This window comes from Kogia breviceps, chromosome 16 (assembly GCF_026419965.1).
Source record: "Kogia breviceps isolate mKogBre1 chromosome 16, mKogBre1 haplotype 1, whole genome shotgun sequence".
Lineage (NCBI taxonomy): Eukaryota > Metazoa > Chordata > Mammalia > Artiodactyla > Physeteridae > Kogia > Kogia breviceps.
Genome location: NC_081325.1, coordinates 52,114,497 through 52,131,015, shown reverse-complemented (window position 1 = coordinate 52,131,015; position 16,519 = coordinate 52,114,497). Strand labels below are relative to the sequence as shown.

At 36.8% G+C, this 16,519-nt stretch overlaps 1 protein-coding gene across 1 annotated transcript in view; it reads right to left on the bottom strand.

The window, feature by feature from the left end:
- Window positions 1-309: 309 nt before the first annotated feature.
- Window positions 310-16,519, bottom strand: part of LOC131743167 (sciellin) — a 48,261-nt gene continuing 32,051 nt past the window's right edge. The window contains exons 9-14 of the mRNA XM_067016748.1: window positions 12,843-12,935; window positions 11,828-11,899; window positions 9,465-9,539; window positions 5,889-5,997; window positions 3,773-3,875; window positions 310-2,313 (exon numbers count right to left, since the gene is read on the bottom strand). Of these exons, the coding sequence (XP_066872849.1) occupies window positions 2,297-2,313; window positions 3,773-3,875; window positions 5,889-5,997; window positions 9,465-9,539; window positions 11,828-11,899; window positions 12,843-12,935 (469 nt within the window). The 3' untranslated portion in view covers window positions 310-2,296. The remainder of the gene's footprint in view (window positions 2,314-3,772; window positions 3,876-5,888; window positions 5,998-9,464; window positions 9,540-11,827; window positions 11,900-12,842; window positions 12,936-16,519) is intronic.

The window sequence follows — 16,519 nt, the reverse complement described above, 5'->3', positions numbered from 1 at the left end:
GATTGCAATCTAACAATTAAGGATGCATAGATTACTTCTTGAATAAATTTTTATTTCTTGGCCTTCGTAAAAGAAAAAAAAAAGGTTTTTAACAGATTCTATTTCCAAGATTACTAGATATATTTTTGTTTTGCTTTTTGGAAGGATACTCTCATAGTGGAGCAACTAATTATTTTTTAGGGACATCTCTTCATTTGTCATAGAATTCAGGGCCTGGTATTCTGAGATTTAGGCAGTTGTGTCCAGGAAAAGTATGCCAATCATAGCATAATTAGTTAGCTGCAAAAAAAAAAAAAAAGATCTTACAAACTGTTTTAGGAATCTGTCATTCCTATGGTGCAAGCAATCCCAGACATGATGAAGCAGACTTGGTAAATCAGAAGCCCTTCTCTCTCCACTCTGTATTTATTCCATTTCTACAACAGCTTTCGGTTTAATTTAATACATTATTGTAGAAGAAAGGGTCCATTAAACAGCTACAGAAAAGTGAGAATTACGTTCCTTTTAGGTTTTTTTAAAATTAAGCATTCAACAGTAGATAGAATCCTTTAAAAATGATATTCAAATGATTTTTAATTACCACAACGGCATTGAGATGTTAATACACTTTATATAAAAGAGAGGGATACTATTTCATTCGTCCTTTCCTGCCACAAATTCCAACTCTAAGAAAATTATTTCTTTTGATCCACTCTGATAGCATGTAATAAGAGAACAATAAAACATATGGCTCAATTACCACCGCTTCTCATCAAGCATGAATTAATGAATATCAAATTATTATTAATTGTTTTTTCTGGCTCCCTCTCCATAGGACAATGATTACACATTTCTGTATTTTAATAAGCATTAGTGTTTAACACTTTGTGGACCACTGTCTCAGAGGAACAGATGCTTGAAATCATTATACAGAAGAATAACTCTTTACATTTATCAACATTTAGAAAATACATGATTATCTTTTAATCTCCCTAGTTTGTCAGTTTTTTACAACTGCTTTAAACTCCCTTAGAATTCCACCCTCTCTCAATGTTCCATATGCTTTCCTTTGAGAAGCAATTGCTATGTGCATATAAAGTAGTTTATAAGTGCAATGTCTCAATTTTAATAATAATAATAGTTCCTCACAAGATTATGGAATTTTCAATTCCTTAAGAAAAAGCTCTTTAAAAATCAAAGTTATAGATTGAGCAGTTAAAAAATTAATTTAAGCAGCATGGCACAGAATATAATAAATTACGATCACTGTAATTGACATATCAATGTCAGTGAGTAATATTTATAGACACTGTACAAGAAGATTCTGCATAACTGACAGTTCATTTATTTTTATAAGCCATCTGTAAATATAAAGTGCTATGTAATAGGAATAGATATAGCATGCTAAAGAACATGTCTTTGTAGTCCATAACTTTCATTATTTCTCATAGATCAGTTATGAATCCAGATTTTGAAATGCATGCAAAGAAAACTTGACAAATTACGTAAACACTATGTCATATGATTTTACCCATGACCCATAAATGCAGGTCTTTCTGTTTTTAAAACACATTCTATAAAACTTGTATCGGTGATAAACTGAAGGATGATACCAAGGTTAAATTTAGATATCCTATCTAGTTCAATATGCCTAACAAACACAGATTCAGATATGTTTCTAAAGAGCAAACAAAAACTTGCTTTAGAATCTGATAATTTTGGAGCAGAAAGTGACCTTAGAAATCATTTTGTCCATTGCCCCTCATGTTACAGATAACAGCACAGAAATCTGAAAAGTTTAAGTGATTTTCTGAGGTCCACACAACTTTATACGTTAACATCTTTCTGCCAAACTTTCTATCAACATTACTTTTGTACATAAAGGAAACATATCTTGCTCCCGTGACAGTTTTATGAAGACTTCAATAACGTCTGTAAATCCAAATTATTAGGGGAACAAAGGTGAGAAAATGGTAAATTTGTCTATAATGGAAACCGTGACACACAGCCTAATACTGAGCAGAGATGCACCTGGTCAAGGTTGACAATGCTCACTGCCATCAGAAGCATGCTTCCTTTGACACTGAGAACTAGAACCACTTGAATTTTTGATCTCTAAATCTAACCAGATACCAGATGGTTCCTTTTATGTATGTGACCTTAGTGGAGGCAATTAGATTATTTGTGCAATAGCACAGTTGTTAATTCTATACCAGAGTCAATCTTTGGTGTAAAAGCTTTTCTAGATTATATGTTCTTACAATAAAAATTTTAATTCCTTAGTGAATGCTTTCATCTTGATTTTCATGTGCCAGAATTACTGAATCCACTTTGCTGAAAAATTTAAAGAAAATAAGTTAGATATACAAATTCAGTACAAAAATAAGCCTATAATTAAAGTTTTAAAAATAAATAACTACTCATCAAGGGGGTAGTGGTGGGTTACGCATTTTACTTTCACCTCCTACTGCATTCATCACTGTGGCATGGCTTTTCGTCATACCATAAATACAAAGTACCAATGCCCTGTACTCATATTTATGACATGCCTGAGAGTCATGTCTTAACAACTTAAATATACTATAAAAATGCACACAGGGAAAAAAACACAAAGACTTCTGAGTGTTTTGGTAACCACATCTCCTAAACCGTATCATGGACTCCCGGGACTGAAAGTTTTAGAGCTGCACCATGCACATCAAGGCCCCTTGATGTAACAATGGATCCTGATAAGGCTGCTCGATTAGAAAAAAAAAAAAGAACTATGAGAACTGGCTGGGGAAAGCAGAAAATAGAAGGCAAAGTATGAATATAATTAGCTTTGTTCTTGTCATTGATTCTGCAGCCTGATGGAACATGGCTTTCTGAATATTTTTCAGAGTACTTTCCAGATGTGGCCTCCCAGTACCTCATTAATATCACACATTTGTCATTAAATTCCATATTTTGGATCCCGTGTAAAAATCTCAAATGCTCCTTTTTCATTCGCCGCCAGCAGGAATCTTGCCTTTCACACAGTGCTGTTGACCAGCTCCACAATAGCATCATGGTTATTCTACCTACTTACTATTGAAGTAAAAATTAAATGTTGATACTAGTTTTACAATGAAGTTTCATAGGATTTTATATTGCTAGCTTACTGTGCACTGTACACATCTTTTAAATCAACTTTTACAGCTTTCATGCTAAGCTTATTGAAAATATGAGTTAAAAATGCAGACCCTTAATGTTTGTTCTCACAACATTTATGCTAATTAGGTGTCCAAATTATAGTAAAGTTGGTTTGAAAGGTAAAAAAAATACTCAAATGTTATGTGCAATATAGAATTGTACACCATTAACTCTAAATTTTCCGTTTAAAGATAACATTAATATAGAATTGTACACCATTAACTCTAAATTTTCTGTTTAAAAATAACATTACAAGGCATTTAGTATAATAACCAAATTACGTTTAAAAAATGTATATTCCAGTGCAAATGTAAAGGTCATTCACAGAAATGCACTTCAATTCCACCGATCAGTAGAGTGAAGAAAATCTGTTTTTGTTTGGAAAAAATGGAAAATTTCCTATAATAAATGACTTTTGCTTAGTTGTATCTATGTCTGGTCTGACATTAGAAGAAAATATAAATGTTGACTGATTTTTATACCATAAAGTGAAATGCCACCATGATATCTGCAGCTGAATTTTTAATATAATTAAGAAAATACTTTTTAGTTTTGAAATCTTTCATCAATATCAAAAGTTCATTAATGTTAGTGATGGTTCCTTACAGAGCTTAACACTTACCTACAACTTGAGAGTAGCAAGGTTCACAATGTATTGTCTGTCTATAAATCCAAATACTGTCACCTGCTTGTAGGTTTTCCAAAGGTTGTTTGCATATTTCACACTAAACAGAATGTATAAAGTTTACATTATATATGAAGTTTAGATTCTTGGCGTAACAGGATTAAAAAAAAAAAAAACTTTTACTTTATTCAGTACCATCCTTCATAGCAACACTCAGATGAAGCCTCAAGAGAACCCAGAGGGAAAATAAGAGTATACTTACTTGTCTGTGAACCACACACCGAACTTATTTCAAATAAATCCTCTCATAAATCCCTCTACTATGGAGGTGTGCATTTCAGGGCATATATACCACTGAAGTTTCTACGTAACTCACGACAGAGTAGATATACATTTTCAGAAATTGGTTATGCCAAAGACAAAATCACCACTGGATATCGCAAACAAAAACACAAAGTGCATTTATTGTTTGCTTACTAAGGGAGAGCCATGCTGTCCGGGTATAGCGTCATAGAGCAAAACGAACTTCTGATCCTATGCAGGGTTTAGGGGGAAGTTTGTTTCAAGTTGTGTTGGTTAAAGAGGAAGGAAAGGGTTGACATCTGCCTTAGACCTGTGCTCACTGGAGCAAGTTCACTGCCAACTGGCTGACTTTCAAGTTCACTGACGCAAATTGTCATAGATCAGTTTGACATGTTTAAGCCAGTTCAGATGGTTCTCTACTATAGACTAATCTGTCTTTTCCTAGGAGTGTGGGGACATTTTTATTCTCAGTAGTATTTTACAATTAAATGGAAATAAATCATCCAAAATATAATAAATGAAAATTATTCCTATTTACCAAAAGCAATAATCAGGAGAATTTTCTTCTTTTAAAAAATTTTCTGCATAATAATTTTAAATAAGGAGCTACAGACTAACTTTTGTTTTGTTGAGTAAACTTAATAATTAAAAGGAAATTTTACTGTCATAATTAAATAATTATGAAATTTTCAGATTATATTTTATATAGAATTCTATATATGATGGCCTAAAATTGGATTTTATTTGCTCAAAATGAGGTATCATATTTCTTCTTGCTTTGTGTTACTTTCTGAAGCTAATTTAAGGAGAAGCAATCAACTGTCAAAGTATTACATCTACTTGACTGAATTAGATAATTTGTATCAGTCATAAAATATCAGCACTAGAAAGGACCCATAGATTTAGGCTGTGGTTTTTAAACTGGCTGACTGTTAGATCTATCTAAGGAGACTGTAGAAATACCAATGCCCAGCAATCATCTCTAAGATTCTTGATTTAATTGGGGTTGGTCCCAAGCATTCTATTTTTCTCCTAATCTCCCCAGACAATTATAATATGCATCTAGGGTTCAAAACCACTGGTCTAATCAGCTACTTCATTTTACAGATGAGGAAACTGAGGCTAAGCTAATTTAGATGATCGTCCAAAGTCACATGGCCTCAATTAGTGTCAGTTAGAACTCCAGCTCAGGTCTTCAGGTTCCCAGTTAAGTGCTTACCCAGTTACACCAAAAACTATATTGTTGACCTATGCAATGTTTTTGTGAAAAGTAAAAGAAATAGCATATAAAAACACAAACTGTGAAGCATTCTACTATGTATGCTTTATTATTATACTAAGCCACATTTAATTAGAATTAATCATGCTCTCAAAAGCAGACTGAGTTTCAACTATTGTTAAGCCCATTGGTCCTAATTTCATGATGTAAGGAGCTGCTAGCTTTCTTCTCAACAATTTCTTTGCCTTTTCAGATTTCATTATATATTTTATGTAATGCATGATTTATGAAAATGTTGCAAAAACTTTCCTAAAGAGAACAAGTGTTTATCTTTTTACAGATTTCAATCTGTAGGGTAAGAGTTATAAATGTGTCAGTAACCAACTTTTAAGCCTAAAGCCAAGAGAGTAATTATAAACCTTGGAGGTTTAGGCTGTAGAACTCTGAGAAATGTTTAAGTAGTGCATTATTAATGTGCATGACAGTGTTTCTGAAAGCTTTAACTTCATCTCATATATTTCATTAAATAATTATTTTTATTCCAATCATTATGCAATTTTATATTAAGTTAAATGCAATAAACAGCCTTACCTTGAAGCAAGTGGAATGGCAGCAAATTTGTAATTCATCTAAAATCATCTTAGCTTCTGTGCCCAAGGGTTTTCGACAGTAAGTGCATATATCCATTTCAATGACAGACCTATAGAGATGTAAGCAATTAAAAATAAATTTGTCATCATGCAAAAGACAGATGTATTCCCCATAAAGTCATATGGAAATGATATGTTAATTTTGTTGATACTGTAGTAAATTGTGTAAAAATCAAGGAAAGCTGAGGATTTACTTATCCTAGGATAGCAGGATAAGTGATTGATTCTTCTAGTTATTTCAAAATGATATCAAAGAATTAACATGAAGGAAAGTCTCAGATTATTAATTCATTAGCAATCAAAAGTGCATCTGGGCAGGACGAAGATGTTCACAGTTTTCTAACTGAACTAGGTCATAAGTACCCCTTGAAGCTAGAAGAGGGTTTTGAATTATTAATGTACTTATATCACAGAAAATTTATGCTGCAGATTAATATAAAAATTTAACTCTCAAAACATTCAATAGGACAAAAATAGAAATCCATTCAAGAATGTGTTGGTGAATTCACAAATGATGGATAACCTAGATTCTAGGGTCTCGAGTCACTAAAACGCTCCCCCATGCCACCTCTCTTGGTGTCATTGTAAGACTCAGAATATTGGGGGCCCTTTCACAACAAAAATTCTCCAATATGATATAATCTCACCACAAATTTGATGGGGAAAAAAGAGCTTTGCTATTTGCTTTGGAAAAATAATGTTCAATAATAAATAAATGATCCGCAAGTCCAAAAGACCTTGGGTCATGCCAGAGTCTTAAGAAAGGCCAATAACTACTTGATTCTTTTCCTTTTGAAAGGTCTTAGGACAGTCTTAAATAGTACCTTGCAGAGTTTACTAGTCTCAAGGGTGTTAGCAAACAAGCCTGAAATTTCCAAAGTAGGATACATACCGGGGTGGTGAAATAAAAATAGCTGAACTTAATAGTGCTAATATGTTTGATATGTGCAGTGCATTTTCCACGCACTTTGCTTATATCAACTCTTTTATTCTTCATAACATCTCTGAGAAGCAGGTACTCTTCTTTCTATCATTATTTTACAGAAGAGAAAGCTGAGGCACAGAAGGGTAAGTCATGCAGCCATTGAGTGGCAAAGGCAGGATGTGAATGAAGGCAGAGCGGCCACAGGGCCCTATGCTGCCTCTGGGCCTGCTTGAGATTGACTGGGCTCGCTGGGTTAGAAAGAACTAGTCATGCCCAGAAACCACAATCGACCCTGTCATCAAGCGCACGACTAGAAGCAGAGAGGAGGGAAAGTCGAGGGGAGGAGGGGGTAAGAGAGGAAAGGGACTGGAGTAGATAAACCTTGTTTCGTTTTATACTCTCAGTCATTCTAGTCATCTCTTCTTCCCTTATGTATATAAATACATATTTCCCTCTTTCAATGATCGCTCTAGGTACTTGCTTACATATTCCGGACAAATAGTTTCCTATGCATTTTTCACATATATGCATACGTAGGTACCCACACACTTAAATTTCCCATGTTAGACTGTAAGCACTTCAGAGTAAAAACTGCCACTCTCTAGCATTCTTCCATTCCAGACACTGAGACAGGACCTGGGAATATAAAGAAGAGGGAGAGAGTCTCCTCCAATGAGAAGCCTTCTTTCCACTAGGGTAGCCAGGTGTGTGGTTGGATGATCACCACCTATTTATGGATGTGTGAAAAGAGTTAGGAGAACACAGCAAGTGGGGCAACTAACCCCTGGGGTGAAGCAGGAAAGGCTTGTCAGCATAAGTGCTATCTGAGTTAAAGCTTGAGGGTGAAGGAGCTCTCAAGGGGAGCTCAGTGAGGTGGGGAGGGGCGTGAGGGAGGTGTTCCAAGCAGAGTGAACAGGATGTACCAAGGTGCCACACAATGAGGGTGGCTGGAGTGATTGAACATCAGTCAATATTCAGCAGGATCAGGCTCTGAAGGCCCAGAAATCATGTACAGAGGAATTTGGTATTTACCCTGTAAAGGGGCACTGGCCACTTTATGGGATTGATGTGCTTAGGTGGGGGGATGCAGCTAATTTCACACAATGATCAACAGAAAAAGTTTGCTGGACTAACCGGTTTTAATGGAGAATTGACTTTTGCTCTGATGACTAAAAAAATTTCAAGGATCACTTGAGGAACAGGAGTGAAATTCTTCACTTTGAGAGCAATACTTTAATGTAGAATGTTTTTCTTCCTTAACAATAAAAATATGAGGCCAGGGAAAGCTCTGGTGTTGGTGTTATCCTTATTAAGATCATACTTAGTCAGGAATTCTCTGGTGTTCCAGTGGCTAGGACTCCATGCTCTTACAGCCAGGGACCTGGGTTTGATCCCTGGTCAGGGAACAAAGTGGTGCCTTGTGACCAAAAAAACAAAAAAGATCATACTTAGTCAAAGATCTTTTCAGAGCATTATAAAAACCTAGCTCTGGTGTTTTGGTTATCTAAGCAGTACTCATGGTGCTCCTGTAGTCACAACAAAGAGGTGTGACTTAAAGGCAAGACACTAAGAAGAGCCTTGGTAATAGAAGATCTTACAAAAGTGACAAAAAGAGGATATAATTTTGATGCCTGGCCCACCTATGTTTCCCTTAGTAAATGGAACATAGGTTTGTTTATTCAGGAATAATTTATTGAATATCTGTTAGGTGCCAAGGACTGCATTACAAGCTGAGGCTGTGCATAAAAATATGTCGTGACCCTCAGTGAGCCATATTTCCACCCCCTGCGATAGAGAAATACCATCAATAGAATATCGGACGTTTGCATTACAACTGGTTTCCAGTGGTTGGACTGAAATGCTAATTATTTTTATTTCTTCCACGTCTGCAGGCCACGGTCTCACGAGTGTCACCTATTTACCCGACTGAGCATAAAATGGTAAAAGAGAGTAATCAAGAGCAAAAGCCTGAGGTCAGCTTCCCGGCACTAAATTGATGCTCATCCTGATATCCCCTTCCTGGGAACTGAGCATGGGCCCTAGTGGATCACAGCGGCACATTCACGCAGCTGTTTGTAAGGTGAGCTGGCTTTGGAAAACCGCAAGGAGGGAGGGCTGAGGGCACAGACTAGGGATGCAATAAAGCCTAGATGCTAATAATGTGGCAGTACTGGGGACTCCTGGGGTCACCAACAGCAGAGACACTTGCCTGGGAGGCAGTAAGGCACAGAAAGCTCTACTGGAATAAAGTAAATCAAAATCATAGAACAACAGCCAGGAAGCCAAGGAGCAAATTCCTAGATGCAGAGGTTGCTGTACTTTGTTCCACTCATATAATCTCCAATATAACCACTGTCAGGAGTGTCATCTCCAAGTTCAATGGACTACAAGAATGTGTACATATATATTTCAGTGCTATATACATAATGAAGATATGTAAATATATATTATATATAAATACATATACACATATATAATAAAATGTGTATTTATAAAGTATGTACACACATATTTATCTATAATATAAAAAATACATATGTTTATATGTGTGTGTGTATATACTTTTATGTATGGAAATACAGACTTACTCACCTATCTGAAGTCGAATAAACGGTTTGTATGTATTTTCCAGAGATACTCTCCTGATATCTGTCCTCTGGTGATTTACTAGAAACAAACACATATGGACATGTGAGAATTGGGCTATTTCCCTAGTATTGAAGTATATACCCCTATGCAGGCAAGGAAGCACACAAACACCCACTCACACAGCCTCATGATTATTATTCTTTGTGATGTTACAAGCCAGGACAATGTACTGACTCTTTTTTTTTTTTTAAAATCTGGAGAAGTATTGATATGCAAGAAACCTCCAAGTTGACATAAGTTGACATATTCACCAAGATAAATAAAGAATGGGGCAAGGAGAGTGCAAGAACAAGTGTAAGCAGGAAAAGCAGTTATTGTCTTTCATGAAGTTTATACTGGCACCTGCCTTATTTTTACGAAAAGAAAGCTATCTGTAGCCTCACATAAAGAATATACACAAAGCACGAGCCAGTGCAGGCAAATATAGACAGATACCATTCACTTAAAGAAACACTCCTGAACTTTTAGAGAAAGCTTTGGAAGTTTTTATATTTGCTTGAAAACATCCAAGAATCATTTAGAATGAAAGCAAAAATATTGTAACTTTTAAAAGTCCTTTGTTCCCTTTCTGCTCCAGTTTGTAAACATCACTCTCTCCTGGAGACAAATGAAGTGTGCAGGGCACCAACCAGCTGGCTGTCCATAACTGCTTCCCCGGTACTGACACTACAGGGAGCATATTAGGACCAGAAGCAATATGTTCCTATTATTTCATACAGTGAAGAGTAACTCCATAGCCCTCACTTGGGATTTTTTTTTTTTTTTTTTTTTGCGGGCCTCTCACTGTTGCGGCCTCTCCCACTGCGGAGCACAGGCTCCGGACGCGCAGGCTCAGCGGCCATGGCTCACGGGCCCAGCCGCTCAGCGGCACGTGGGATCTTCCCGGACCGGGGCACGAACCCGTGTCCCCTGCATCGGCAGGCGGATTCTCAACCACTGCGCCACCAGGGAAGCCCCTTGGGATTTTTTTAATGAGAAGTCCTTCTCTCCCTCCAAACGGCCCGTAGGCAGACTGCTGTCAGAAATAGAATCTACTTTACGGAACACATAGCCCACAATGCTAAATAAAAGTTTGCACATATTTATGCCTGATACATATAAAATTATTCCCATTTTATTGGTCAGAAAATTGAGACTTGAATTGAGACAGGAAACTGAAGTTAAGTAGTTTTGCTGAGACCACATAGTAAATGACAAACTAAGATTCAATCCCAACTCTGATTCTAGGGCCTCTGGTCTAATATATACTGCACTGTTGGTGTAGATTTTAGGGAGAATTGGATTAAGCAGCAAAATCAAAGTTGAGGTTGCATTTTACAAGGTAACTTACTTTGGGGTTTGAGAAATCCCTTTTGGGGGGAAGGTTGCTCAAATCAAACGCACCTCGAATTTCTGGGAGCCCTGCCCCCATACCCTGCCTCTGGCCTCTTTGAAATGGGCAATGATTAACACATGGGTGAGTATATCCACATCTGAATGCCCCACCGTTACCCTACCCCACAATTAGGCCAATTCTTGTTTTTACACTCTGCGAAATCGAAATCGAATGACTTGTGAATCCCTGACCTGTGACATTTTCCTCAACATCCATCACATCAAGCAGCGGATTTTGTGGGCCAGAGCTTATTTACTAAAAGTTATATCCCTTATTTCAGATTAGAGGTAAACAATAGTCGATAGAACCATTTAATTAAAGTGTGACTCCAAATTAGCATAGGAATACTTGTGTAATTTTATAAAGCTTATTATGGGCATGTATGTTTATGTGACAACTTTCAAATAACTATCTTATTATGTATACATGTGTTATATTAAAATATTTTTTAGTCCATTCAATGAAATGGTATGATTATTTGACAACTACTTAATAGCGGAAAGTATTAAAGTATACTTATATTAAAGTATATAAAGAATTATATACTTATTTATATAAAGAACTCGATATACTCTTTTTTGTTTTGTTTTGTTTTCTGTAGTACGCGGGCCTCTCACTGTTGTGGCCTCTCCCGTTGCAGAGCACAGGCTCCGGACGCGCAGGCTCAGCGGCCATGGCTCACGGGCCCAGCCGCTCAGCGGCATGTGGGATCTTCCCGGACCGGGGCACGAACCCGTGTTCCCTGCATCGGCAGGCGGATTCTCAACCACTGCGCCACCAGGGAAGCCCTAAGAACTCGATATACTCTTAAACGTTCTGCTATTTGAAAAAAGCAAGCATACCCTAAAATAATGGCATTCCTTCTTAAACACAGATTATTTCAAAATTATAAAATATATATAGCAAAATACTTCAAATAAATTTCCAGTACCTATTCTCCACATACGTCCTTGTGTACACAACAGTATCCTTTGGTCCTGCATGCCTGGTTTCAGCATTGAAGCTGCAATACAAACCATTTTACTTCATGTTTAAAGTTTGTTTACAGGATAATCAAATTAATAAGGCAATTATCCAATCCAATGAAAAAAATAATGCTCATATAGTCCTTCTAAACTATTACCTTTGAAATATGAATGTTAAAGTGGTATCAATCCATTTCTGCAAAATTTATTTATGTCTCCCATTTTGTCTTAACTTCCAGAAGTGTCTTGGCCTACTTCCAGAATACTATTATGAAAGTTGGTCACTCAATAAGCCTGTTGTAGGGCTTCCCTGGTGGCGCAGTGGTTGAGAGTCCGCCTGCCGATGCAGGAGACACGGGTTCGTTCCCCGGTCCAGGAAGATCCCACATGACGCGGAGCGGCTGGGCCCGTGAGCCATGGCCGCTGAGCCTGCGCGTCCGGAGCCTGTGCTCCACAATGGGAGAGGCCACAACAGTGAGAGACCCGCGTACCGCAAAAATAAATAAATAAATAAGTCTGTTGTAGCGCACGATGATTATTTTGAATATTCCTGTAACATGTTTTAGTGTCTTTCCCTGATGTCCCATTCAAATTTCCAAACCATTGCTTTCCCCACAAATCTCAAGCAAAAAGTGGACCTTAATTAACGAACATGATAACATCTGATTTAATGAAACCTTTAAATCTACTTAAAGAATGTCAATGCCAATGTCTCGATCATGCTTTTTTAAAAAAATTATAGACCTTTTAAGGAAAAATCACAGTTTACCCTCATTATTCATAATTGACAACTTACCAGTGACCAACTTGTTTACTCAACACCTTTGTATAAGCCTGCTTAGCCACTGGTAAAATTAAAAATTTCTGCATTTCAAAGGAAGGATCAGGTTGTATGTGGATGTTTTCTTTAAAAAACAGAAGGAGAAAAAAACAAAAACAGAAGAATAGTCCTGTCAGTTGTTTTATAATTGACCACAGTACCTGAGGGTCTTCCGTGCTTCATAAGAGTAGGCAGTGGTTCTAGAAGATGGGTTGATTAAAGCCTCAGTAGACCCACTAACTTGGCCATCTTGCCTGAGAAAGCAAATGCAAATATTTGGCACTTAAAATCAAGGCCACCTAGAAGGTTTTTGTTTTATTAAAATTCTGTTCAATGAACTTTTTTTAATATACAGTGAACCTCTTTCTTGTTTGCCTGGTTTCTGCACAGATACACAAATAGAATACATGTATGACTTTACTCCTCCACAGAGACCACTATCTTAGGAATCATCTACAGGCATGTGTCACATTATCTAACACTAAGACAGAATACTTTTTTACCAAGGGCAGGAACCATCTGAAATTGGTTCCAGTAACATTTTCACAGCAGCAGTGCCATTTTAGAAAGTTTTTCATGTACAACATATCTGACAGTTTATCAGTTTAATGAAAATTATCCAGGGGCTCCTTTGAGAAATTCCAGTTTACATTTTATTTTTAATGGAAAGCAGTACTTTGAAGATTGCAAAAGAACTTTGACCTAGATTTCTGCTAATCTAAAAATGTCACTATGCTTAACAAAGTATAGGCATATTTGCTTTTTCCTATGAGACAGAGGAAAATTTTAATGCAGGAGTAGTGAAAGCTTTAGCTCTTTTTCCTCCCCTGTGTTAGTAAATTCTGATATAGGAGAGACATAAAGACCGAGAGGAGGATTTAGATCTTGATCATGATTTATCATTCTTGACTGGCCTGTTCCTTCCATTTCCAGGTAGCTCTTCAAGAAGAAAACATCTGTTCACATAGTATCAACTCTGGCATACAGGAAACCATCTTCTAGTTTTAAGACAGATATTTCACAAAATAGATGTTTTACAGCTGAGTTAAAATGACACTAAGTAATGAGAAAGTAGAATTAATATTATTAGAAGATTTTCTAATACAATCATTAGAATATGTCATTCCAGAAAAATGAACCTAGCTGTGAATTGTTTGGAAATATTCAAATCATATAGTATATAATACAAAACCCAATTTTAGCAAATAGTTTCAAATGACAAAGGTTGTCAATGAGTGTGAAATGTGTCTGTATTGTACTCAGAAAGATAAAATCAAACATCACCAATTTGCAAAATCTAGATAGGAAAATGAAATAATTTATAAACAGTTCTGATAAGGATTGAACTGTGTCCTGCCAAAATTCTTATGTTGAATTTGGTTTAATTGATTTGGCTTATGGCTTGGGCATTTGCAGTCTTTTAAGCCTCTCCAGTAAGACCCACCTGCAAGTCAAGATTGAGAACCACTACCTTAGAGGCAGCCTGACATCTTACCCAAAAGAGCACTGGTTCTCAAAGTGTGGGCCCTGGATTAGCAGGTGAGTCTGATGTAAATAAAATGTGGGAACCTGTGCAATAGAGGACTCTCCACCAAACTATTCCTTAGATGCCTTGAATAATATTCCTAAAGAAAAACTTATGACTGACAATGTTTTTTGCTTGGTGGCTTTATTGTTAAGACGTTACCCTTCACTGAAACAAATTGCTGAATTGTAACTTGCAATCAACAGTCACAATTTTGCTTCTTAATTAAATAACTCCATAAACTATAAAACCAAATATTGTGTTGGAACTTAACAAAATTCCAAATGGAATTACACTTGAGAAGGTGTTTTCTGCAGTGGAAATTCACCTTGAAAATTTAACTATCTAGAACCTTCATACACTGCTAGTGAGAACATCAAATGGTACACCTGATTTCAAAAACAGTTTGGCAGGGCTTCCCTGGTGGCGCAGCGGTTGCGAGTCTGCCTGCCGATGCAGGGGTCGCGGGTTCGTGCCCCGGTCCGGGAGGATCCGGTCCGGGAGGATCCCACATGCCGCGGAGCGGCTGGGCCCGTGAGCCATGGCTGCTGAGCCTGCACGTCTGGAGCCTGTGCTCCGCAATGGGAGAGGCCACAACAGTGAGAGGCCCGCATACCGCAAAAAAAAAAAAAAAAAAAAAAAAACCAAAACCAAAAAACAGTCTGGCAGTTCCTCAAATGGAGTTACTGCAGGATTCAAGAATTTCACTCCCTAGGTATTTACCCAAGAGAAATGAACACACTCTACACAAAAACTTATATATGAATGTTTATAGCAGCATTGTTCATAAGAGTGAATTACAATCCATGCCCATCAATTGATAAATAGATAAACAAAATGTAGTACATTCACACAGTAGAATATCATTTGGCAATAAAAAGAAATAAAATACTGAGACATGCTACAACATGGGTGAATCTTGAAAGCATTATTCTAAGTGAAAAAAGCCAGTCACAAAGGACCACATATTTTATGATTCCATTTATATGAAATGTCCAGAATAGGAAATTTAAAGAGCCAGAAAGTAGCTTAGTAGTTGTCCAGAGCTAAGGGGTTGGGGGAAAATGATGTGTGACTGCTACTGGGCATTGGGTTTCTTTTTGAGGTGATGAAAATGTTGTTAAAGTGATTGTAATGATGGTTGTACAACTCTGTGAATATACTAATCAGAAAGCATATATCTATGTGGACATCCAATTACTATATGAAGTGAACACATTCATAAAGTAAATCAAGTGTCAGTTTAACAGATTGGCCTATGACTCTTATTTAGACTTCCATTGTCCTATTTGACTTAACCTTGGCAACTTGACTTTAAACAGCATAAAATAATTTCAACTGATAAATACCCATGTCACTGCAAACTTTATAAATCTCTTTTGCATGAAGACTAAAAGCTTAGTAAGAGCTTACCATTTTGAACTGTGGTATGTGTTAGGGTTTACTTCTATAAAACTATCAAGGTTTTGAGCTCTTGTAAAAATTACAGGTTTTAAATATATAAAAAGAAGTCTTATCGGTACCAAAGGGGATAGTGGAGGAGGGGGGGCAGGAGATAAATTAGGACTTTGGGATTAACACATACACACTACTATATATAAAATAGATAATCAACAAGGACCTACTATATAGCACAGGGAACTCTACTCAATATCCTGTAATACCTATAATGGAAAAGAATCTGAAAAAGAGTATATTATATATATATAACTGAGTCACTTTTCTGTACACTTGAAACTAACACAGCATTGTACAATAACTATACTTCAATAAAAATAAATAAAATTTTTAAAAAGCAGAACTCTCCTGTGGAAAAATAAAGAGAGGACTTGAGGCCAGGACACTTCTCTAATTTACTAACTTTCTGCACCTGATCAAGTCTCTTACTCTCTGACCCTCAATTTTCTTTCTGTTAAATTTTTACCCATTTTGAGAGTCAAGTAAACGTTCTTTTCTGTAGCCAGAATATATGGGGGCAAAACTGGGCCCAGAGATTTCTTTTTTTCACTTTTTTGTTTTCAAGTGAGAACTTTTGTTACAGTCGTTCTTTCAGGGCTGGGGCACTATCTACATTTTCCATTTAATTTGGAGACAGATCCTGTACAGGATTCGGATAGAACTGAAGAAGAATGAGTAACATCTGACCACAGAACTCAGGGATGAGCAAATGATTTTGTAGTGGTGGTTAAAGCCTCCAGACATAGCACCTGACTGTGATGATCACCATCCTGCTGGAGAGGCGGGGTGCATTTGTGAATGTGCGTGTGATTGTTGGGTTATGTTAGGTAAGAGGCACAGGTGAAACTGCAGGAA